This window comes from Aedes albopictus, chromosome 2 (genome assembly GCF_035046485.1).
Source record: "Aedes albopictus strain Foshan chromosome 2, AalbF5, whole genome shotgun sequence".
Classification (NCBI taxonomy): domain Eukaryota; kingdom Metazoa; phylum Arthropoda; class Insecta; order Diptera; family Culicidae; genus Aedes; species Aedes albopictus.
The window spans coordinates 382,328,814-382,353,792 of NC_085137.1; the positions used below are offsets into that span (position 1 = coordinate 382,328,814).

The 24,979-nt window shown below is 37.4% G+C and overlaps 1 protein-coding gene across 9 annotated transcripts in view; it reads left to right on the forward strand.

Annotated features, from left to right (window-relative positions):
- Positions 1 to 24,979, forward strand: part of LOC109403214 (protein alan shepard) — a 789,956-nt gene that overhangs the window by 706,002 nt on the left and 58,975 nt on the right. For 7 of the 9 annotated variants that reach the window (XM_062853103.1, XM_062853102.1, XM_062853106.1 and 4 more), the window contains 3 exons: positions 6,532 to 6,767; positions 14,737 to 14,795; positions 14,868 to 14,992. In XM_062853103.1, coding sequence (XP_062709087.1) covers positions 6,532 to 6,767; positions 14,737 to 14,795; positions 14,868 to 14,992 — 420 coding nt within the window. The remainder of the gene's footprint in view (positions 1 to 6,531; positions 6,768 to 14,736; positions 14,796 to 14,867; positions 14,993 to 24,979) is intronic. The other 2 variants (XM_062853105.1, XM_062853104.1) reach the window with 1 other exon arrangement.

Genomic DNA, 24,979 nt, shown 5'->3' on the forward strand with positions numbered 1-24,979 from the left:
GTTCCGCTCGAGAAAATTTTCTCGACTCCTGGGCATAGTGTATCATGCTACACAATGTACAAATTCATGCAATGTGTTACGGGTATAAATATTTGTTACAATAATAAGACAGAATAATTGTTTAATGTGTTTAAAGTTCAATATTCGTTCGTTCCTTGTGCTACATGTTGAATTTTAACTTGTAAATATTACCCTAGTATTAATTAACATTTATAGGGTTCTGGCAGGATAGAGGCCAATGAAGTGCAATCCTATTTCGATTGCCAACATTCAGGCAATTTCGGGCCGCGATTAATTACTAGATACGTAAACCTTTCCCTGACACAGACTTCAAGTCATAGAGCTCTAGTATCGAAACCCGAAACGGGATGCCCGATTAGGATTAGTTTTCCTAGACGAAACCAAGCTATGAACACAGCAACAAATTCTGTGAACTAAAAGGCATACTGCCAACTAAAATACAATTCCAGGATGACTGATGGACCTAAACCAATAAATGAAACCTCGTCATCCTGTGATCGGAAGGAGTTATCCATCATCTGGATAACAGGGCACTTTATGTTATGTGTTGTGCTGCGTCAATTTGTGATGTTCCTAAATTGTACATTTGTAAGGTTCTGTGTATCGTGAAGTGGTAATACTTTGTAATAATTAATTTCTTTTATTTTTGTAACATGGCGCCCAACTAAAAAACCCCGTATATGCAAATGAAGGCTAGTTAGAAGGATTATAATGACAGTTTTAAGGCCATTTTATTTTTGTGGACAGTTAACCTCCATAAAAGTAAAGTTTAGTGTAGGTTAGATTTAATCGTTACGTGATTTGGAGAGCAGTTTGGCTTTCGGGTAACAATCTTTAGTTTTGAGTTGAGGTGTTTTCTGGGGACTTGTTAGTCCTGTTCACCGCTACGTTTCTGGAAAGAATTGTGGCTTTCGGGTAGCAAAACTCGTTTTGGTTTCGTTTTGAGTTTAGGTTAAGTTATTTATCTTTATCGTAGTGTTAAGTATATGGCCTTAACACTATTGTTATGAAGGATGTGAAGCATATGGGAGCTGAATTTTTCGTGAATCGGTGAACGATTCACGAAAAATTCTTGCTCAAACGTAGGATTGTGTTACGGGTATAAATATTTGTTACAATTATAAGACAGAATAATTGTTAAATGTGTTATAAATTTTATATTCGTGCGTTCTTTGTGTTACATGTTTCATTTTAAGTTGTAAATATTCCCCGAGTTTAATGCACATTTATAGGGTTCTGACAAAATATGAAATGCAATCCAATATTGATTGCCAACTTTCAGGCTATTTCGGGCAGCGGTCAAGTACTAGAGATGTAAGCCTTTCCCTGCCACGGACTTCAAGTTGTTGAGCTCAAGTATCGAACCCTGAAACGGGATGCCCGATTAGGATTAGTTTTCCTAGACAAAACCAAGCTATGAACACAGCAACAAATGCTGTGAACTATAAGGCAAAAAGCCAACTAAAATACAATTCCAGGATGACTGATGGACCCAAACCAATGCATGAAACCTCGTCATCATGTGATCGGAAGGAGTTATCCATCTGGATAACAGGGCACATTTATGTTATGTGTTGTGCTGCGTCAATTTGTGATGTCTGTATATTGTGCATTTGTAAGGTTCTATGTATGCCAAGAAGTGGTAATGGTTTGTAATAATTAATTTCTTTTATTTTTGTAACAAATGGCAGGCAAAGAAGGCCCTTCAATTAATAACTGTGGAAGTGCTCTAAGAACACTGAGTTGAAGTGAGGCAGGCCAAGTTCCAATGTGAACGTCAAGCCATAAAGAAGAAGAAGAAGAAGATATAATTGATTGAAGTATTTTGAAAACACCAAGGTTGTTGAACATGATTATATCACAATGAGCTATAAATATCATGGTTTATTATAATTATGTTATATGTTTGTTACAATTTTCTAGTCGGGAAGCTCTTGGGAGTTTCAGGGGAATTTTATAATGTGCTTTGCAAGGCATGTTTGGGGGTTCGAACCCGGGTTCATGGGGCTGCTGTGGATTTCAGAGGGACATCCAGGGTTTTAAAAGAAATTCCTGGAGATCTCAGGAGGTTACCATGGTGTTGTAGGAGGTTTCATAGTGTTTCCGCGGGCTGAATTCAGTTCGAGAAAATTTGAGGGGTTTCATGTTGTATGAAGGGGATTCGAGAGGGAAGTTTCGGAGGGAAGTTTGGGAGTTTGAGAAATGTTTCCGGGCATCTCAAGAAAGTTTTCACGGGGGTTTCAGGGGGTTTTTGGGCGTTGCAAGGGCGCTTCAGACAATTTTAGAGGAGTTTCAGAGCGAATTGATAAAACCTACATGTTATAAGCCTATGTCAGTATAATCCTTGTTTGTAATACAATACAGTTTGGAGTCATTAGCTACGCTTGTAGATTCAATGACCTATATTCAAAGGAGATCTTAGAGTCGCTAAACAGTCATTGAAATAGCCACTTGACGCTAGGTGACCTGCCCATGAATCTTGCTTCTAGGGGTTTTGGTTGTAACTCCAATCCTATACTCAAGGTAGTTGTTAGACAGTTCCATGTGAGAATTTTACCGGAAGCTTGTTCCAGATTTAAACCAAAGTTTTCTCAAACTTGACAGAAGTTCGTTACCTCCGCCAGAAACTACACTTGAAATTATTATTATTATTATTAATATTTATTAAAGACACTTTACCACTTATGTGGCATTCGTGTCTAACACACACTTGAAATGTTTATACAGGATTATTCAACTTTGGTCTCGACCAGATATTTCGTTGACAGTTCTACGAAAAATTCCTTGTACAGACCATGCCTGAATTTTTACCTTGGGTCTTTCAAATGTGGTACTAAAATGCTTCCAACAATTTTCATTACAGTATTTTCCAGTTGTTCCGAATGCCAAAATCCAAAAGTTTTGGTACAGTCAGAAATCCCAAAACACCATATTTGAAGTAAGATCAATTTATAAGAGAAACATGCCTTTGAAATTGTGATAAACAACAAGGTTTTTGTGAGATTATATTAGGGATTTCATTTGGATCTCCTTATTTTTTTTTTCCAAGAGACTGCAGCAACTGTTTTGAAAGTTCTGTTCCATTATTTTCTTGAAATAATTAAAAGTTCCACCAATAAATGCACCCGAGAATTACAATGTTCTCGACTGTACCAAATTCATCTAAGTATTCCTACTGAGTTTTTTTTAATTTCTCGAGCAAAGTACAAAGAAATTCTCCCATTTATTTCACAAGAAATACCTCTGATTATTCTTTAAACTTTATAAGGGTTTCTCAAAACCCTGCCGAGAACGTCTTCATATGCTGCTGTAGAAGTTATTCTAGGAATTCCATTAGTATAATATTTTCAAGGCATCCCGTATGAAATTCATATGAAAATTAAAAAAGGAAGATCAGGAAGTCCTCTTGGAACTTTATCGAAATTACCAAACTTTTGCAATTACTCTGTGAATTTGTTCTGAAATTCCTTTCCACAATAGACTTGATCTTGAAATTTATCAAATTCATTTATCTTTATGAAATCCTTCATAAATGTCTACAATAATTCCATTTCAATGTTCTTGAGGTGCTCATGCATTCTGGAAATTCATCCAGAGATATGTTTCGAATATCCTCAGGAAGGTTCGCCAAAAATGTCTTTCTTAAGAATCCTTATGAGTTTCTTCAGATTTTTTTATGAGCCTCGTAAAGCATTTTGCCGAAACACCGTAGAATAACATTCAAGAATTTTTCAAAAAATTCTTCCAGAAATTCTACCGAAATTTCCTTAAGTTTTATTTGGCACCATTTTAAACAAAAAATACAATTATAAAAAAAAACAAAAAGCGCTCAATATCATTAATATTTTTGGTTTCATGCTGGATGAAATGAGAACACTTAGCTGACGTGTGGTCAGGTTGTTTTAAATTAAAATGTTCTCCATAAGTTTTGTCAAAAAATTTGTTAGAAAAGTTCGCAATATCGGACTAATTGTTTTAAAATTTTCCATTAACATCCGTCGGTAATTTATTCATGAACTATCCCCACGGTGTTAGTAGTTGTTCCACAAGTAATTGTTCCACAAATTTCGTCATACGTTGCAGAAACAGTTTCTAGAAAAGCTTTATGAAAATAACTTAAAATAATTTCTTACAGGAAGCTTCCCGGGTAGAAGAAAATAACTAACGAAGATCAAATTTTGCCATTATAAATGAATAGCTGAATAGCAAAATTTGTTATTGGTTTGTTGGGAATAAGAGCTGAAAGAACAATAACTGACTTTGTATCGAAAAATAACTCAATAATAACAAATTTTATCCTCATAAGAACAAACCAAGGACAACATATTTCTGAATTAGTTATTATTGAGCTATTGAGAACAAAGTAAGTACAAAATAAGTTATTTAAAACAAAGACTATCGTAATTGCAAATGTGGTTGTTATTATTGGAAAATAAACTGTATTGTAAGTTCAGGAATGTATTGTCCTTGGTTTGATCTCAAAATAACAAAATGAGTAATTATTTTTTTTCCTGGAACAAAGTGAGTAAATATTTTTTGTTCTTTTAGTTCTTATTCTTACAAACCAGTAACAAAATTTGATCTTCATCAATATTCTATTCAAAATAATCTAAATACTAAACGGCCGTCGGACGCATAAATGTCACATGTTACATTTCGACATTTTTGAGGTTTTTATGTCAAACGTCATATTTTGATAAAAATTTTTGAAATATTTTGTCAACATATAAACTCATATGTATTTCGATAGTTGAGTTGCGTTGACGTCAATCAAATGCGATAAAAGCCAAAGTTTATTTTGAAACTCCAAATGCGTTTTTCTCGTACTTTTCTATTGTAACATGTGACATTTATGCGTCCGAGGGCAGTAAATACCTCATCAATAACAAAACAAGTTATGATTGCAAAATATGCCATTGGGATGTTGTTTTACTAAGGATGCTCAGAAGAACTTTTTTGCTATGATTGCATATTTTGTTATTATTCAGTTATTTATTGTCTTTTAATAATAACTCAAAAATAACAAATTTTGCAATTTTAATATTTTTGTTCTTTGCGAGTTATTTTGTGTTAATCATAAATAACATAAGAATGATAAAATGAAATATGATGGCAAAATTTGCTATTGTTTTGTCCTTAGTTTGTTCTACCCAGGTTGCGATAAACTCCTTCTGAAGATACTACGGAAGTTCCCTTGAGAACTGTCCAAGAAATTTCTCTTGAAATTGAACAACAATTCCGCAATAATTTCAAACATTAATAAATAAACATATCTGAGATAAAGAAAACAAAACCGTTGTTTTTTGGGGCACATTGTGTGAACAAACAAATCTCGCGCTTAGTATCATACGGGCGTATCTACAATGATCGATTTCTCTTCATCGATTTTGTCTTTGGATTATTCCGGGCAATACGACCAATATTCGGATGATATCTCGGTGTGTTTCGATAAAGGACGACTAGGACTAGCATCTAAAACAACTAAAACAACCGAAAATGATTTGCCGGCCAAGTTATTAACCAAAGAGAAAATCGATGAAGAGAAATCGATCTTTGTAGATACGCCCGTATGATACTAAGCGCGAGAAATAGCTTGATACTGAGTCTTATTTTTGAATACTGATAGTGGCTATACAACCGATGAATATAAACCAAGTGTTGCGATATATCAAAACATTTTTTTTAGAATCGCGAGCTATTTCAAAATCAGAAATGGTTAGTAAAACGTGAACCCTGTTATAAAGTACTGCATTATGGGTTGATAGGTAATTCCTTTCACTTACTTTTGCAGTTATTTCGAGGGCAACATAATTTTCATGTACTAAAATTCACCATAATCATCATAACTTCTTAGTTTTCAGATATAACTCACAGTAACAGGTAACTGGTCACGTAGCCAGTGGAAACTGAACATTCTTTGACAGATTATATCATCTGTTCGTCGTTCGTATATCTCTTCGAATTGAACACAACAAAACTGCTCCGTAATTCCGTAATGATTTCAACAATTTCTAAATAAGTTTCCCTGAGTTTTCGTCTAAAACTACTTCCGACAAGTTTCTTAAGTGTTTCTTTATTAATGTTTTCTTTAAAATTTCACAAATTCCTTCAGAAACTCTGTCCAAACACAAATTTTGTATATTTTTAATTATACTATTGCTTATTATTAAAAAAAAGCTGGATTTCTGAATCTTGGAAGTATTATTAGTGCTTTGTTTATGAATCCCATCGCATACTCCTAGAAGAATCAATTATTCCCAGAATTCTGCTTTATTATGCAATTCTATGGTGGGAAGGAGAAGGGGGAGTCTGTTTTTATGCAGATGGAAATGATGCCAACCTATTAAAAGTCTCAAGGATTGTTCGTAGTAGTCATTCCGTTTCTCTAGCGTTTTCTTTTCCGTTTGATCAATTATTTAAGTTTTAGTCACGTTGCGTTGTTTGTTGTGAGTGATACAGACAATGAGCAAACTCCCTCTAACCTTTCATTTTCTCCGCATTACCTTGCAGTACGGCCAGCGTGTACCGACAGCAGCATCGCCCAGCAACACAAACTCCAGCAGCTCATCCAACACCGGTTCCCAGAGTGGCACGCTGAGTACGAGTCTGAGCAATACCAACACAAACAACACGATGGGCCCCAGTAATACCCCGCAGCAGACGGAGCAGCTGTCCAAGACGAACCTCTACATCCGCGGACTGCAGCAGAACACAACAGACAAGGATCTGATCAACATGTGCACACAGTGAGTACAGCTCTAAATTTCTCACAGCTTCCATCAGAAAGTACCATGCGTCTCCATTGGAATACAACTTTTTTTCCTGTGAAATTTCATCGATTGAAAATCGAACCACAATTATTGGAGATGCCTTCAGGGGCTGGCCCGCATAAAAAAACGTTTTGATTGAATGCCTCTTATCGCGTTCCCAACCCGTAAATACCAGCTCCGGAAACCATCCGGAAATTTATTCCATCAGCCCTCCCGTTTTCTCTCTAAACAATACCGCAAATTATTCCCTTACGGGATCGATTCCTCCCCTCCGCAACATCCTCCCCCAAACGGTGTTAATGGGACCGGCGTTGTTGTCAACTTGATTCGTCATTCGCATTCGTTTTTCACAATATTTTATTCCTGGTGGCTCCCCATCCCGTGGACCACAACACCGCGCCATTCCCGACAATTATTAATCCCGCAATCAATCTTTCATTCATAGAAATCGACTAAAACATACCAGCACAGCACCACCACCACCACACCGTGTCCAATGGACACTGTCCATCGATCGGGGGCTCCAGCGCATTGTGCGGGCGAATGAATTGGTTTGATTTTGCGGTGATGGTGATGGTGATGGTGTTGCGTCGTTGAAGGCCATTCTTGTTCATATTCTAGGCCTCTCAACAACAACAACAACAACGCCGGCCGCTGTCGGGAACAGCTCAGGGTGGGAGAAAATCGTTCAATAAAGGACCCATCACTCTTCATTGGTGGTGATTCTGGCTGGATCCGCTGTTGCCGGGTCGTTCTCCTGTCCGATAAATGGAAATGGTTCGCATAACACCTTTCCATCATCTTCAGCCAGTTTGGTGCGTACGAGTAGCACTGCCACGCCACACCCTCCGTGTACTAGTGGGCACTTCTTGGACGTGATTAATGCAACGGACGTGCCTTCGTTACGCATTGGGCCTTGAATGGCACTTGGGAAAGATGTGGCCGACGTTTTCTTCCCATTAGTGCATGTTTTGACACTTTGAACAGGGTGTCGAATCGTTTCGTAGGAAAAACCGTAATTTCTAGAGAATTTGATTCCATCTGGTTTGATTTTCTGAAATGCTTTCGAGTCATGACTTTGAGAGAAATCTTACAAGCATGTGGTTCCACGAAGAAGTTACAGATTCCTCTGGAGGATTATTTGATTTATTTCATTAATTTAGTTCAACATAAAATTCATGATAATCAACAATTTTCCGCCAATACTCGATTTGCAGATGCAGCTCTCTACTGCAGCTCGCCAGTTTACCCTCCATCTGGTCCGCCCATCGTGCTCTCTGCGCTCAACCAACCGAATAGTTAGCGAACATCAATTTTGCAGGATTGCTGTCCGGCATTCTTGCAACATGTCCTGCCCACCGTATCCGTCCAGATTTAGCCACTTTCAGGATGTTGGGTTCACCATAGAAAGCAGCGAGCTCGTGGTTTATCCTTCTCCGCCACATACCATTCTCCTGCTCACCGCCAAAGATCATCCTTAGCACGCGTCGCTCGAAAACTCCGTGTATTTGCAGGTCCTCCTCGAGTATGGTCCATGTCTCATATCCGTAGAGGACCACCGGTCTTATTAGCGTTTTGTACATGGTGCACTTGGTCCGTGGGTGAATCTTCTTAGACACGATTACCACTGATGATGGGCCTTCGGCTCACGTTATTGTCAGCCGTTAGCAATTCTTCTGGCACCTCGAAGGTATCCTCTTCTAGCGTTAACATGTTTTAGCCGCATTCACCACCAGTCCAACCTTTGCTGCTTTACGTTTCAGGCATACAGGTATACAGTTCTGCCAACGTTCCAAATGTTCTAGCAATAATATCCATGTCATCCGCAAAACAGACAAATTGGCCGGAATTCGTGAACATCGTACCCCGGCTGTTGAGCCAGGCTCGTCTCATAACACTTTCCAGGGCGATGTTAAATAGTAGACAGGAAAATCCATCACCTTGTCGTAGTCCCCATCGAGATTCGAATGAACTGGGTAGTTCACCCGAAATCCTTACACTGTTCTGCACACTGCACTGTTCATCGTTGCTCTTATCAGTCTGGTAAGTTTCTCGGGAAAGTTATTCTCGTGCATGATTTTCCATAGCTCGTGCGATCGATTCTGTCGTATGCCGCCTTGAAGTCGATGAACCGGTGGTGCGTTGGGGTCTGGTATTCACGGCATTTCTGGAGGATTTGCCGTACGGTAAAGATCTGGTCCGTTGTCGACCGGCCGTCGATGAAGCCGGCTTGATAACTTCCCACGAACTCATTTGTTTTAGGTGACAGACGACGGAAGATGATCTGGGATAGCACTTTGTAGGCAGTATTCAAAATAGTGATCGCCCTGAAGTTCTCAGCCCTGAAGTGGAACAGATTACCCCTTCCTTCCACTCCTCCGGTAGCTCCCAGATCCTGACTGTCAGCCGATGCAGACAGGTGGCCAACTTTCCGGGTCCATCTTGATGAGTTCTGCTGCGTTACCGTCCTTACCAGCCGCTTTATTGTTTTGGATCGTTCCCGTCCTCTGCTACATCAACATAGTCATTTCCTCCGCTGCTTTGATCCCCCGTGCCTACATTCTTTTCGTCATTCAGGTACTGATCGAAGTGCTGCTTCCACCTTTCGATCACCTCACGTCCGTCTGTCATGAGGCCTCCGTCCTTATCCCTGCACCATTCGTTCGTCGATTCCGTTCCACGTACCCGATGGTGCTCTCGTCTGCGTCGTTGATGGCTGCTTTCACTGTACTCCAGCAGTCCCCAAGAGGGGCCTCATCGAGCACACCCTCGTCCGGCAACGCTGCCTCGAGATTCTGCGCGTATGCTGAGGCGACATCCGGTTGTAGAGCGACAAACTAGGTTGTACCGTGGCGGTCGTCAGTACCGTACATTGTTAATAACGGAGAGTTTTGGGCGCAGTTTAACCATCACCAGGTAGTGATCAGAGTCGATATTAGCGCCACGATAGGTCTTGACGTCGATAATGTCGGAGAAGTGCCGTCCATCAATCAGAACGTGGTCGATTTGCGATTCCGTTTGTTGTGGTGATCTCCAGGTGAAACGATACGGGAGGCTGTGCTGGAAGAAGGTGCTACGAATGGCCATGTTCTTGGAGGCTGTGAAATCGATGAGAAGTAGACCAATCGTCGGTCTGAATTCCTCCTCCCGGCCTACCTGAGCGTTTAGGTCTCCTATGATGATCTTGACGTCGTGGGCTTGGGCAGCGGAGTGAGTGTTTCTTCTTCTTATGCTCCTCCTTCTTCTTCTTCTTCTTCTTCTTCTTCTTTATGGATCGACGTTCTCACTGGAACTTGACCTGCCTCTCTTTAACTTAGTGTTTTTTGAGCACTTCCACAGTTATTAATTGAAGGGAATTCTTTGCCTGCCATTGCATGAATTTGTATTTTATGTGGTAAGGACAATGATACACTATGCCCAGGGAGTCGAGATTTTTTCCCCGACTAAAACGGGAATCGAACCCGCCGTCTCCGGATTGGTGATCCATAGCCTTAACCACTAGGCTAACTGGAGTCCCCTGGAGTGAGGGTTGTGCACGTTGATTATGCTAAAGTTGAAGAATCGGCCCTTGATCCTCAACCTGCACATTCATTCGTCGATCGGCCACCAACCGATCACGCGCCTCTGCATATTACCCATCACGATGAAAGCTGTTCCCTGCTCTCGTGTGTTGCCGCAGCTCTGGTAGATGGTATGATTACCTCTAAACGTTCACACCATGGATCCTGTCCAACACACCTCCTGCAGCGCCACGATGCCGAAGCCGCGGTCCTTTAGTAGGTCGGCGAGTATGCGGGTGCTCCCGATGAAGTTGAGAGATCTGCAGTCCCACGTATCAAACTTCCAATAACAAGTCCCTTTTCGTCGCTGTAGTCATCGCCATTGGTATCGGTTCGCATTCTACTCTTGTTGATTTTTCGGTGCTTGTCTTTTTACGGCTGGTCTTACGCAGGGTCTGACCCCGAGAACTGGGCTTACCTTCTCGGAAGCTACGGGTTCTGCATTGGCATTTCCTCCAACTAGAGTGCTAAATAGCAAGGCTCTTGCGTCAGTCTTCGCCGAGAAGGGTGGTGTTTTTATTGGCGCTCAGAAGATAATATTTTACCTGAGTCTCCACCCCCCAGAGTTTATCTAGAGATTACCCCTGAAATTTATATAGGAACCTTTTCTTGTCAAACCTTCGGAAAATCCTTCAGGAATTCCTTTCGGAAAGCCTAGAATTTCCTTCCATATTTTCGTTAGAGAATCCTCCAGAAAATTCTCCTAAAGTTCCTCTGAACTATCTTTTATGGGTTGCCTTAAAAATTTCTTCGAATTTTTTTGCAAGAATCCGTACAAAAATCATTCCGGGAAATCCTCTATGGAATCCTTCAGAAATGCAATCAGCAATTCGTTAGGAAAATCAAAGTTTCCTCCATAAATACAAATATTCCTTCAGAATTTTTTTTCAGGGATTTTTTAAGGAATTTCCCCGGGTATTCCTCAAAAAAATCTCAATTAGGTTCTTCCAAAAATTTGTCGTAGGATTCCAAGGAAATTTACCAACGATTCCTTCTCAAATTAATTCATGGATTCCTTCAGCAATTACTCCAGGAATTCTTACGGGGTTATATATGTTGAATTGTTGAGGTGCATGAAAAAAGGAAAAGTTTGAACTTCTGTAGTATGTAACCATATTTTTTTTTTCAAATTCTCGTTTAGACGTCATACATAGAACAATATTCAATGTATAAAATCAGCATGAGAACATAAAAAAATAGTACCGTAATCCGGGGTAACATTGATCAGAATTTTCGATCTTTCTTGAATAATTCTCTTGTTAAAGCAAATGTTACATGATTTATATTTTTAAAACAAGTACTGGCCCTCTGAGTATGTGTTTAAGCTACTCGAAACAGTATTGTGAAACTTTAAATCATGTTAAAATAAGCTTTTAAATCTAATTTTTGATTTTGTAGATTTGGGGTAACATTGATCATGCCAGTCATCAATGTTCGTTTGTGTTAAAAATACGCTTACTTACTAAATTCGGGGTCGCTGATTTCGAATATGTTGTTTAAATTTTTACAAGTTATGTACTTTTTAAGTTATTTTAAGATTAAAACCCTCCAAACCGCGAATAACGCCTAAAGGTAGGCAATTGCTTAAGGAATCGATAGCCTACTTTTAATAAATCGTATATTTTATTACAAAAGAGCATTTTCATAAAAGTTTCGATCATAAAATCCAACTCTAGGATATCATATTGAAGTAATACAGTGATTTCGAACCTCATATTGTATCTAGTATTCACGTCAAGCATAAATGTTTGACAATGTATCTCATTGCGTTACGAAACACAGTTATGGAAAAATCGATTTATTTCAATGTTTATGAAATTCAATTTTGAAGAATTACATGTCATTTAATAGCTAAATAACAGCAGATTACGATATACCATTCGATATTAGAAACTGATTCAATGTAAAATGCTTGTTCGAACATTTCATGAGGTCGGTCAAGCCGATCAATGTTACCCCGCAGATCAATGTTACCCCGGATTACGGTACTAACATTTTCTGTCAAACGTGTTTTATTTAAGGAGGTTTGCCGAGACTATTATTACAGTCTAACGGCTCAACTGAAAGCACAAACCCAAAAGAAAAGCGTTACTAGAGGGCCTTGTGGTGTCCTTGAACGATCAAAATAGGGTATCGCGCCACTTGGACGGTGGCTTCTATATTCGTCTGTTTTCCACTATAACTCAGTCAATTTTGAATCAGTTGACTTGAAATGTTGTACACGGGTAGATGCTATACCTATCTCACCGCATTCCAAAAATTGTGTCAATTGGTTCAAGTTTATCTGAGTTACAGCGGAAAACAGGCGAAAATAGAAGCCACCGCCCAAGTGGCGCGATTCCCTATTGAAAAATGTTTTTAGTTTTCAAATGGGAACGATTTTTGTACGAAAAAAATTATAATACTGATATTTTTTTTTTTTTTGAAAAACGTTGATTGTTCAAGAACACGACCCATGAATAGCGAACACTCAAAAACAATTTGATTAAAATCGGTTGAGACCTGTTTCCGCAATCGTAGTCACCGCATCGACGTTTTTGAAAAAAAAAACATAATTCCGAGATAATCGCGTTTAAAGTTTCAAGTTTGCACTAAAATTATTCAATCGAGCCCAAATTTGTACCAATGATGCACATATAACAGGTTGATAAACACTCAAAATTTGAGATTTTTTAATGCACACTATGAAAAGTTACAGCATGTAGAATTTTTTTGTGGGAGAAAAAAAGTTGCCTATCCCAAACATTTTGGCCACCCCCTGTATGTAGCAAACCTTCAAAGAAATTCCGACGGAATCTCTTAAGGGATTTCAGGAGGAATTTCGGAAAGAATTTCTAAGGATACCCGTGGACCAGTTTCAACATCAATCTTATGTGAAATTATGAGAAACTCCTGGAAAAGTCTCAAAGACAATTCTTGAGGGAATTTCTGAAACAATCGCTGGAGGAATCTCTGAAGAGATTTCAAAAGAAATCCATGGACAGGGATCCATTCTGAAGGGATATTGAGAGGAATGTTTAAAGGAACTCTTGCTAAAATGATTCTTAGAATTTCTGAAATAATCTTTTTTTTTCTGTAATAAAATGTCGTGGTGTACCTGGAGATATTCAACGAAGAATTCTTGCTAAACTCATAGAAGGAATTTAAGCGCAATAAACAGTGAAGTCATCTCCGTGGGGGCGGAGAAAGTTGAAAACCTTAAGTAACCAGCTCTAATTTTACCATGACAGTAGTGTTTGCAAATGCACCACAGGGTTCTTTTGGTCATATCTCTAAAATTTTTCGAAATAATCTTGCAAGAATCCGAGATAAACTAGCTTAGGGCCAAACATCTCTTCAAAATAGATTAACAAATCTTCCTAAGTTTTAAACGAGTTTAACTGATTAGCGTTAGATTTTTTTTGTCTGTATTTTGTCACAGTCTTCCAGACTTGTTATTGAACAATTAAATCGAAATTTCTCAATAAAGTACATAAGTGGTTTGGAATTGACACATCCATGAATCCGTTTTTTGTCCATCAATCACCCAAGCTTGATCGAGCGAAAGTGTTGCATTTCACAACCAAACCGGTTAATTGGGCGTAAATACGGCAGACAATGGAACACCTTTTTTCGCTCTCTGCAATGTTTACCAACACTTCCATTGAATAGCCTAAGCTTATCAGTCTGAACTACCACCCACCCCCGGCGTCTCATTTTCAAGCTTTAAATAAACACTGCAGCATGAAAATAAAACTTCGTGCTCTAAATGCAAAATTAAACGCCTACGTGGCGTCGCGTTTGCTTAGCTCGTACAGTAGCATCAGCAGGTGGGTGTGGATGGCTGCAGCCAACAACGGCGACGGTGACGACGACGTTGGAAAATTTCAATTGCGGATAACGTAGAAACGTGACCATCGTTCTTGGTTGGGAGCAGAAAAAAAATTAAAAGCTCTGGACCAACTTGATTGGTGACAACATTCTCGCGCTCTGGCCCTCCCTCTGCCTGGCCCCGGAGTCGTGCAGCAGCACTGTTTGTGTATTCAGGCTTCGTTCCGGCTGCTATTTTCTTCCTTGCTTGCTTCATTCTGGCAATCACCACATAATTTTCCTTGTGAGAAAGATGAATGAGGTAAAATAATGTAGGACATGGAAAACATATTAAGGGTCTCCCACTTATTATGAACGAAATAAGAGCGGTATTTGTGGAAAAAATGAGAACAATATATTTTGCGTCGGGGCGGCGGCGGTATTATGCTTTGGCACAATGCGTCAAAGTGAAAGATTAATCACCGGGGATTATGGCTGACTTCAATGGAGACTGCATTGTTCTTTTTTTTCGGTGGAACACAAGTAATTACTCGGGAATATGTTAATAATTGTCTTTTGTTTGTGTTATCTTTCAGATACGGTACTATCATCTCCACAAAGGCAATATTAGATAAAACAACAAACAAATGTAAAGGTAAGTTGGCTTTTCGCTTCTTTCCGGGTACAATCGTAAATCTGTGTCCTTTTTTCACCCCCACCCACACAGGTTACGGATTTGTTGACTTCGAATCACCGACGTGCGCCGAGAATGCCGTCAAAGGTCTCCAGTCGAAGGGCATCCAAGCTCAGATGGCCAAAGTGGGTATCTGGGTGCTACATAGGCCGGCCGTTGTACGTTTGTTTGCATGCAAGTAATACTTACCCCATCACCAGAGCAATTTCCCTGTCCAACCTAAATCTCAACCTCCCCTTTTTCGTTCCGTTTCCAACCCAACCAACCACTTTTTTTTCTTCTCTTACTCACCTTCCAAACCAATCAACGCCACCGCGCCCGGAACTTCTTCCCAACTTGTATTCCGGTATATTTTTTTTTCTTGTTTTTCTTTCGTTTTACCCTATTCTTGGATCAACCTTTGAAGTGCGCCCTAATTCTTTTCAGGGCGCTTTGTACCAAAGTTTACCTGGTTTCTTCCGGGAAGTTTATTCTTTCCCGATACTTAAATTAATGCCTAATTTTATTTTTCTCTCCATTTTCCTGTGTTTTTTTTTTTTGTTGGTTTGAAAAGACATCGTCAGTTTATTGAAGTTTAAATTTTTATGCAACACACCATTTCCAATAATATAATTCTAAAACAACGAATGCTTTTGTGCCGTTTCATCAACTACATATAGAAAACAAAAATCAATAGGGGTGCTCACTAAACAGATGAAATTGCTTTGTAAGCCATGATTTTCTGCTTATTTAAAATGTTTCATCATTTTGCGAATGAAATAATCAAAGATTGCCTTGGTGATCGCGACATTTAATCAGTTTAATCAGTTTACGCAGTTAAGTGAATCCCCCTAATATTTTCAATAATTGAAAAAAAAATACAACCCATTAAGGGCGAACGGGACGGTCGAGGAAATATCCGCCATTGATTGCTCTGTTGCTACTAAGATGATAATCTCAGATTCTACTTCATATTTTGCAACAAAAGCCTATCATTGTGTATGCTCACTTGCAATGCATATGCTGATTGTTGTTCAGCATCTTCAGTGCGATAGAACTCGAGATTACCATCTTCAAAATTACGAGGCAAATTGTTAGAAAGAGAGCAAGATAGGAAAAACAACACGGCGTCCCGTTTCACCTTAAAGAAAAATCTAAAAAACTGACAGATTTTTCTTTTGTCAGGCACACAGAAAAAAAATATGTAAATAAAATTCAGCGTGAAATCATGCACTTAAAGGGAATGCTAGAGTTAGTGCACTTTTACATGAGACATAATGTAAAATTACATTACCATCATGTAAATTTCCGCCAACCATCGCGTAAACCATCATGGACACTAACCAGTTACGCGACTGTTAGCGGAAATTTACACGAATGTAACGTAATTTTACATGATATCTTATGTAAATATGCACTCTAGCATTCCCTTTATGTGCATAATTTTCCGCTGAATTTTACATAATTTTTTTTGTGCATTTTACAATTTAAACAAGTTTAGAACGTTTAAATGTTATATATTTTTTACATCGACCTCTATATGTGCCACGATTTCTATTTTTGCGCCTGGGCTAAATACCAATTCCCTGGGGCCTAAACCAGTTCATGTCTAGAGCTACAGGGGCTGGCCAAAATGTCTGGGATAAGCAACTTATTTTTCTCTCACAAAAAAGTTTTTTTTTGTCTGTATTAACGAAATTTTTAACCCTAGGCTAGTTCATCTCGGGACCCACGTTTTACTATGTCGGGAGTGGGATTCGATCACAAAAAAGTTCAATATGCTGTAACTTTTTATTGAGTGCATTAAAAATTCCCAAATTTTGACTCACAGTAAAATCGCTCAGCACTAAAATGTGTAAGCCCTACTCATAAGTGCATAATTTCCAGACCACACAAAAATGTGTTCCAGTTACACATTTTCAAAAACAGCTCGTACACTCGTCTAGATGCGAAATGTTGATATTTTTTTTTGTTCTCCAAGGTCACTAGTAAACCTAGCTAGATTGCTGTACAATTTTTTTTTGCGAATTTAACGATTTTGAGGACACAGGAGCTGATTTTGTGAATGTGCAAGGGTTAAACATTTTTGGTGTAGTCTGGAAATTATGCACTTTTGTGCTTAGCGGCGTTAGCGTGCTGTTTGTCAACTTATTATATGTGCATCATTGGTACAAACTTGAGCTCGATAGGTTAATCTTTTGCAAAACTAGAACCGTTCTCGTAAACACTATTTTTCAGACAACCTATTTTTGAACTGTCATATCTCGGAAACCAGTGAACCGAAATGAATGAAATTTTGAACGTTTATCAACAATATATAAATGATTCAAAAGTCATAAAAAATTAGCACTTTTTAAAGGTTGAAAAACGTTATGTTGGATTGACACTTTTTGGATCTTTTTAAAAAAAATGATATATTTTTTTAAATATTATATTTAAAAAAAAAGACACGGACACGTTTAATGCTTCCAGTGATCTATTTGCACTTCGAAGGAAGCACGACACTAGAAAACGGACTAGCATGAAACGCCCAGTGGCACAGCCGAAAACTTTTCCTGACAGCTGCGGCGGGAATCGAACCCGCGCTCCTTAGCACGATGCGACTAAAGGCTTAGTGACCTTAGCCGCACGACCACAAAGCCACACGTTGCACAGTGGGGAAAAACCGACCCAAAAAGGCACCTAATTATTGCGGCTGATTGCGATCCTTGAAGTCCATCTTTTCCGAATGGAAAAATGTCAAGGAATCGATTGGTGATAGTTTCATTCACCGGAATTGAGTGTAAGTGTCCGTTTTGCCCCATTTTCCCCTAAAAAACACTGTTTTTCTGAATTAAATAAAGGTTTCAACTGATTGCGGCTAACCAACCAATTTTTTATTGATGCAAAATTGACAGGTACATTCTATGGGGCATACCTCGTTCTGTGTCTTTGACTGGAAGTGCTCATTTCGCCCCATTTTCCCCTAAAATACTGTTTTTCTGGGAAGGGGGGTATTTTAGGGGAAAATGAGGCAAAATGGGCACTTCCAGTCAATGACATAGATCGAGGCGCACCCCAAAGAATGAGCCGGTTAATTCTACATCAGGTAAACATTTGTTGGGTGGCCGCAATCAGTTGAAACTATTTTTTAATTCAGAAAAACAGTATTTTAGGGGAAAATGAGTAAAAATTAGCACTTTCAGCCAATGACACAAATCAAGGTATGCCCCATAGAATGCACCTGTCAATTCTACATCAAGAAAAAAATGGTTGGTTAGCCGCAATCAGTTGAAACCATTATTTAATTCAGAAAAACAGTGTTTTTAGGGGAAAATGAGGCAAAATGGACACTTACACTCAATTCCGGTGAATGAAACTATCACCAATCGATTCCTTGACATTTTTCCATTCGGAAAAGATGGACTTCAAAGATCGCAATCAGCCGCAATAATTAGGTGCCTTTTTGGGTCGGTTTTTCCCCACTGTGAGTTGTATCAAATATCAATATGTTAACAATGCTCAAAATTTCATTAAACTCGATTCACTTGTTTCGGAGATATGAAAGTTCAAAAATTGGTTGTCCAAAAAATAGTGTTTTAGGAGAACGTTTCTATCTTCGCGAAAGATTAACCAATCGTGCTCAAATCTGTAACAATGCTGCACATATAATAAGTTGACAAACAGTCAAAATTTGAGAATTTTGGATGCACTCTATGAAAAGTTACAGATTGTTGAACTTTTTTGTGAGGGAGAGAAGGTTTCCTATCCCAAACATTTTGGCCATCTCCTGTACTTCTTATGGGGTCATATTGTTTTGAAGCCTTAAACTAGAACATGGGAGGATGGTGCTATTGTAAAATTTACGTGTACTGATATTGAACAAAATAATCCGAACGTCATAAACTTTTATCGAGAACTAATATTTTACATGCAAAAGCACCTAATAATTTCAAAATAATGCAAAAAAATTTAAGAAATAATTGAGCTTTGCTCTATTCAATAAAATAAAATTTATAAGATTCAAATATCTTGCATTGGAGTGGATCGATTTTAAGACTTTTAGTATGAATATAATATCATCTGATTACAGTTTTATGAAAGATGGATGAGAGTCGTGTTAATTGAATAGGTCGAATCTTCATAGGAATCACAGCAAAAATACGACCTATTCAAATCGAACGCCAGATTTTTTGCTAATTTTTGAAAAATCGTTTTCTAGAGTAGTTTTGAAATATAAGATGTTGACGAGTTAGAGTGGATATTGAAACTTTATCGGCAGCTCCGCTTTAAATAGAAGAAAATCCTATGTCCCATTCAGCACTCAGAGCATGAATTAACACTAAAAATTACCATCAACGAACGTCAACAAAACTGCAAGCTGCAAAAATCCAGCTCAATACTTTCAAGTACGAGGCTAATTGCTTCCAATTGTTGCTTGATATATACAGTTATTGTTCTAGGAGTTATACCTTCGAAGTCTGTATCACAATTTTAAATAAAAAATCTAATTATCTTTCTCAAATACTTATCCATAAACAATTTAATAAGTGACTCCTGTAAGTTTACAATGAATTTCAACAAAGTTTGTTTTTTCTTATCGCCATTCTCTAAATAGTCCAAGAGTGCTTCTCGTGGTTCCGTCCTCTTAAAAATAAATTCACTGGTTGACATTTCCGAAGATATGACGGGAGATGTCCAGTGTTAATAAATGTTTTAGACGTCTGAAGAGGGCTGAAGAGAAATAGGCCGAAACGCATGCTGTTTTATTATGTCACCGAAAAGAGCCGACCCATTAAAATCAATAAGAAAGATGTCCAGTACACTGTCCCAACAAAATCGATGCTCGAAAAGTCAGGGTGCTCAATCCCAAAATGAAAGATATTCATATTTGATGCTATTTTCTAGAACTTTCCGGTTTTCTGAAAAGAATATTGAGGGATTTTTTTTTAAATGGCTTTTTTTCATAAAAATTCTCAAAAAAATCATTTTTCGTAATATTTTTTTTTATTTTTCCAATATTTTTGAATTTTTTATAGACTCCTAGGCATTACTGAACGGTATTGGTCTTTGAATTAGTGGGATTATATGGACGCCAGAACCTTTTTTTGAGCTGATAAAATAACTATTTTCTGAACATTTTTTTTATCAAAGTTTGCTAAAAAATACATGAACTTTTTTTTTTAAATTTCAGCTATGAAAATCTTAACTGATAGTACTATTTATATGTGTTATTTTTCTGGTAAAAGATTTAAAATATCTTTTCTAGAGCTGAGATTGTTCACTTTTCGGGAATGGAAATTTTACAAATTTTGATAAAAAAAAAGTTTTATCAGCAAAAGAAAGGTTCTGGCTTCAACATAATCACACTATTCAAAAAATCAATACCGTTCAAGAATGCCTAAAAGTTTATATTAAAAAAAAAACAAAACAATTTAAAAGAATTTGAACAAAGTATTAAGACAAAATTAGTTTTTTTCAGAATTTCTATAAAAAGGGTCATTTTTTGGTGAAACATCTAAATGATTTCTTGGAAAATCGAAATGCTACAAATATGCATACCTTTCATTTTAGGGTTGAGCACCTTGACTTTTCGAACGTGTTTTTTTTTGTTAGGACAGTCTAATGTCCAGGCCTTATTTAATAATTTTTCAGATATCGAGCCTGGTAGCCGGTCGCTCTATAGTGACTTGGACACTCATTTTGGAACAGTCACTGTGTGGTCTCTATTTTTAAGGTGTTTCAATCAAAGTAACTTTTTCTATTGAAAAAATAATATTTTCAACTGTTTTGGATATTTTTGCTAACCCAAATAAATGAGCTCTTTTGGTTAGATAAAGTTAGATAAATAAAAGCAAACATTTGACAAATGGGAACATCTACAGCTGTTTTGGCAAATGAAACAATCTCCAGGTAATTTCTTCCCAGAATTTCAAGCGAATATTTTTGCGTAGTTTCTAGTGAACTAACATTTTTTCTATTTTTTATGTTGTTCATTGATGAACTTCTAAAATATTTATTTTAAGAATAAACTTTGGAGATCCTGAAATATTTGCTTGCAAAAATCTTTTTGAGTTTAAGGGCAATGCCTGTTCAAATTACTTGTAGAATTCTTTGAATTCTGGTAAACTTAAACGAAACTTAAAAAATGCATTTATAAATATTTTTTGTGTAGTTTAACGGTGGAATTGAATAAACATATAAAACTAGCTAAATCAATTTAGTGATCCACCAAAAATATTCTCCAGTTTCGATTGAAATTTTCCAATGTGTTTTTTTTTCCTAACACCCAAAGTTAATGAAAATAAGGAAATTTACAGAAATAAAGTTAAAAACACACGTTGCTTTAGGGGATTTTTTATTATCGTACAAATAAGGTCGAAGGGTCTCAGATTTTCGTGAAACTTTTTCTACAACCAGAAGAGAGAAATTCAGGGCCGCCTATTTTCGTGGAAAACTCAGGTGATTTTATTTGTTTTCCCCTGAAATCTCAGGTATCTAAAAAAATATAAACTGGAAAAAGTTATCCACACAATTTTCCACCGCTGAGAAAATTCATAAAAAAAACCGGAAAAACTTTGCCCGAACTCGTGGACAATTAAAAAAAAAACATTGAGAAGAATTTTGGAATGCACTTTTTTTTTGTTTTTGAGCTATGGCCAATTTTGTGAAAAGTGTCCAAATGTGCCATATAAGCCATTTCATTGAAAAATCGTAACTCAAGGACGAAGCACCGTAGAAACAAAGTTTTTTTTTAAGAAAATTAAAGCATATTGTCTCAGGAATCCAAAAAAAATATCTGGAAAGAGTTTTCCACAAAATGTTTCACTGTTAAGAAAATTCATAAAAAAAGCCGGAAAAAGTTTCGGGCACAGGGGAAATTTTTATTTATTTATTTATTTTATTTTATTGCATTTATTCATTAACTTAAGACAATTGTCTTTTTTTACCAGTGTAGCAGGTAATATTCAGAAGAACGGGTATTTTTGAGAAGGAGACTTTATAAACTTCAATTCCAGTATCTTTAAGGATGTACTTTTTTTTCGTTCCTGGGAAACAGGCTTATATGGTCAGAGAAGAGGCTTATATGGTCATTTTTTACAAAATTGGTCATAACTCAGGAACGAAAACAAAGTACATTCTAAAAGTTCCTGGAATTGAAGTTTAAAAAGTTTCCTTCTCAAAAATATTTTATCAAAAATTTTCCGCGAGTTGGGGCGCAGTTTTTCCGGCTTTTCTTTATAAATTTTCTCAACGGTGGAAAATTTTGTGGAAAACTTTTACAAATTCATATTTTTTTGGATGCCTGAAAAAATTTGCTTTCGTTTTCATGAAAAAAACTTTATTTCTACGATACCTCGTTTTTTGAGTTATGATTTTTCAAAGTAAGTAGTGTCAGAGGAAAACGAAAAGATTTCACCTGAGGCGACCCTGATTTTTTTTCTCATTTTTTTATTCATACATCCATTAACCCTGCCTATGGAAAAGGTTTCATGAAAATGTGAGACCCTTCTGCCCAAACCCATACGGTAATAACAAAAACCTTTGAAGGAAATAATTTATGAATTCCGTTACATGGTAAACATAGAGAACTCCACCTGAAACTTATCTAACTGAAATTTCTAAATTAATCTTATAAATTCAGAAATTTATGCCACAAAATATTCGCAAAAAATATTCTTTCAATGTACTCTAGGGAATTATTCCAGTCAGCTTCTCAAAGAAAAATACTGAGAAATATTTCACGAATTGTCAATAAACCAGATCAGTTATTCAGAACTTATACCATAAAATATAAGGGTTATTACGCAAGGAATGCGTAAAAAATCTGCGATTTTTTTTTTTTTTTCAACTAAGATTTATAATTTTTACAAAAAAGATTATCCGGAGTATTTTTATTACAATTTTTTATACTTTGGTGCAGAAATTTTAAATTGTCTTTTTTAACATTTTTTAATTAATGTGGTATAAACTCAGCTTTACCATATTATAATCAATCATGATTTCAGTTGTTGTCTATTGGCATCATAATACAAATTATGTAACGAACAAATCTTAAGGAATTTCTCAAAAAACGCCTTCTGGAATTTCTTTAGATTCCACCATAGACTTCTGCTAGGGGAATTCCTCAAGATTTTTTTTTTCAGTAAAGAATTCCTCTTGGTATTCCTCCAATAATTCCTCCTGACACTCCTTTTGGAATTCCTGCTGAGGTCTCTCGAGCAGATCTCGCTGGAGCTCCTTCGTATATTTTCCGAGAAATGTTTACAGAAAACGCTGCAGGAATTCGTGTTGCGTCGAGAATCAGGAAATTCTATTGCAATTCTTCCGCAGATTCTCTGGAAGATCTCTAGGGATTCGTGCTAGGTTTTTTTCGTGGAATTTTATCTAAAACTACTACCCCGGATTTCTCTAGAGATGCTTTGGGGTTCTTAAACGGTTTTCTCTGGGAATTTCTCCAAGAATTCCTCCAGATTCACCTAGTTATACATCACCAGAAATCATTATTGGGGGAGTTCCTGCTGGGATATCTCCTAGAATTCATCCAGCGATTTTTTTTTCCTGTCCTCTATATATTTCTTCCAGTAAACAACTTTCTCTGTAATAAGTATTCATACTTCAAAATCGTCTTTATCTCACTAAGATTCACACCACGTGATTGTTTCAAACAATGTTTCTTCTTCCATATAGATTTTTTTATCCGTTTCAACAACTTGTTTGTAATATGTGTGATGTTATTGATTATGTAAAGCTAAAGTATAGTAGGTAATTTGATAGTATCCCATTGCATATTGTTCTTTGGCGACCATGCTTTGAGATTCCGTGAGACGTTTGACCTTAATAGCATGAGTGCGCTTCTTTCGAAAAACACTTTTCGCCATTTAAAGGCGTCCTTGTTCCTTGGCTCTCTCTCCAGGGCTCTGTTCAACATCAGCATAATGCAAGCTAATTTCGTTTAACTAAACCTGCTGCATGAGAATGCCGGTTTTTTGTATGAGCTTTATTTCATTCACGTTCATTCCCTTTGGGGGAAGTAGTAACTCTTGGAGAAGCGCTGCTTGCTACTATTATTCACCGTTTGGCTTGTTGAGCAAACACAATACCAATAAAGCAAGCTATTCTCTTCCAAATGCAACACTGGTAGTCGTTGTCGTCCTCGTACCACGAAAGGGGTGCATTCCCTCTAGTGGTTCGTTACATGACTCTTTTCCAAAGGAAGCCTTCCTCCGACATGTACACTTATTAACTCTAGTGCGCTACAACCAACCAACAATAGAACCCAGTTGCACAAAAGTCCTAACGCAAAAAAAATCTACGGGAAATGCTGAAAATAATGAATGTGTGTGGATACGCAGTATCCCGGGTGGTTTGTCCTGAGTTTTCCTCACCGCCTGTATAGCACCACTGTGACAGAATTATTCAAGTTACAGAATAGCTTTTGTTATGGGCAAACACACGAGCAAAAATTTCCAGACTTCTAGTGATCGAAAAGTCGGAATCAAAACTTCTCACATGGGATCGATGCTCCCGTAAAAAACGATTAACATCTTCCAAAGTGGGGTATGGAGATTTCGTTATTGGGTAAAACGACTCACGCTGATTAATTACTGATTCAAAAGAACTACAATACTCAAATTTGTGGAGGAATTCCCGAAGGAATCCCTGGAGGATATTACTGGAAGAATCCTCTTAGTAGTCTTGGGATAATCCTTAGAGGAACTTGTATATGATGTAAAAGACATTAAATTCTCAGGGGAAGTTCTGGGAGAAACTACCAAGGAAATCTTCAGGGAAATCTCTTTAGCATTCCACGATTCCTTGAAAATCCTTCAGGACGCAATTCCCAAAGATGTTTTCTTGAAGAGCTATCGTGTAGAAAGACGTGTCTGTTCCGCCATGTTGTTTGGATAGCAAGTTTCGACTGGAAGAACCCGCGGTCCAGAGAAATGTCAAAGAGTTTCTTGAAGAACTTTTGAAGGATTTCTGGAGAATTTTGCAATATTTTTTTCTTTAACATCTTCGGAGAAACCGTTGAAAACCTGGATAAATCCTCTGATGAGCCACTGGAAGATTTGTTGTAGTAATCATTGGAAGAAATCTAGAAGAAACTTTTTGAAGATTTCTCGTATGAATTATAGGAGAAATGCTTAGAGGAACTCCTTAAGGAATTCTCGAAAGAATTCTTG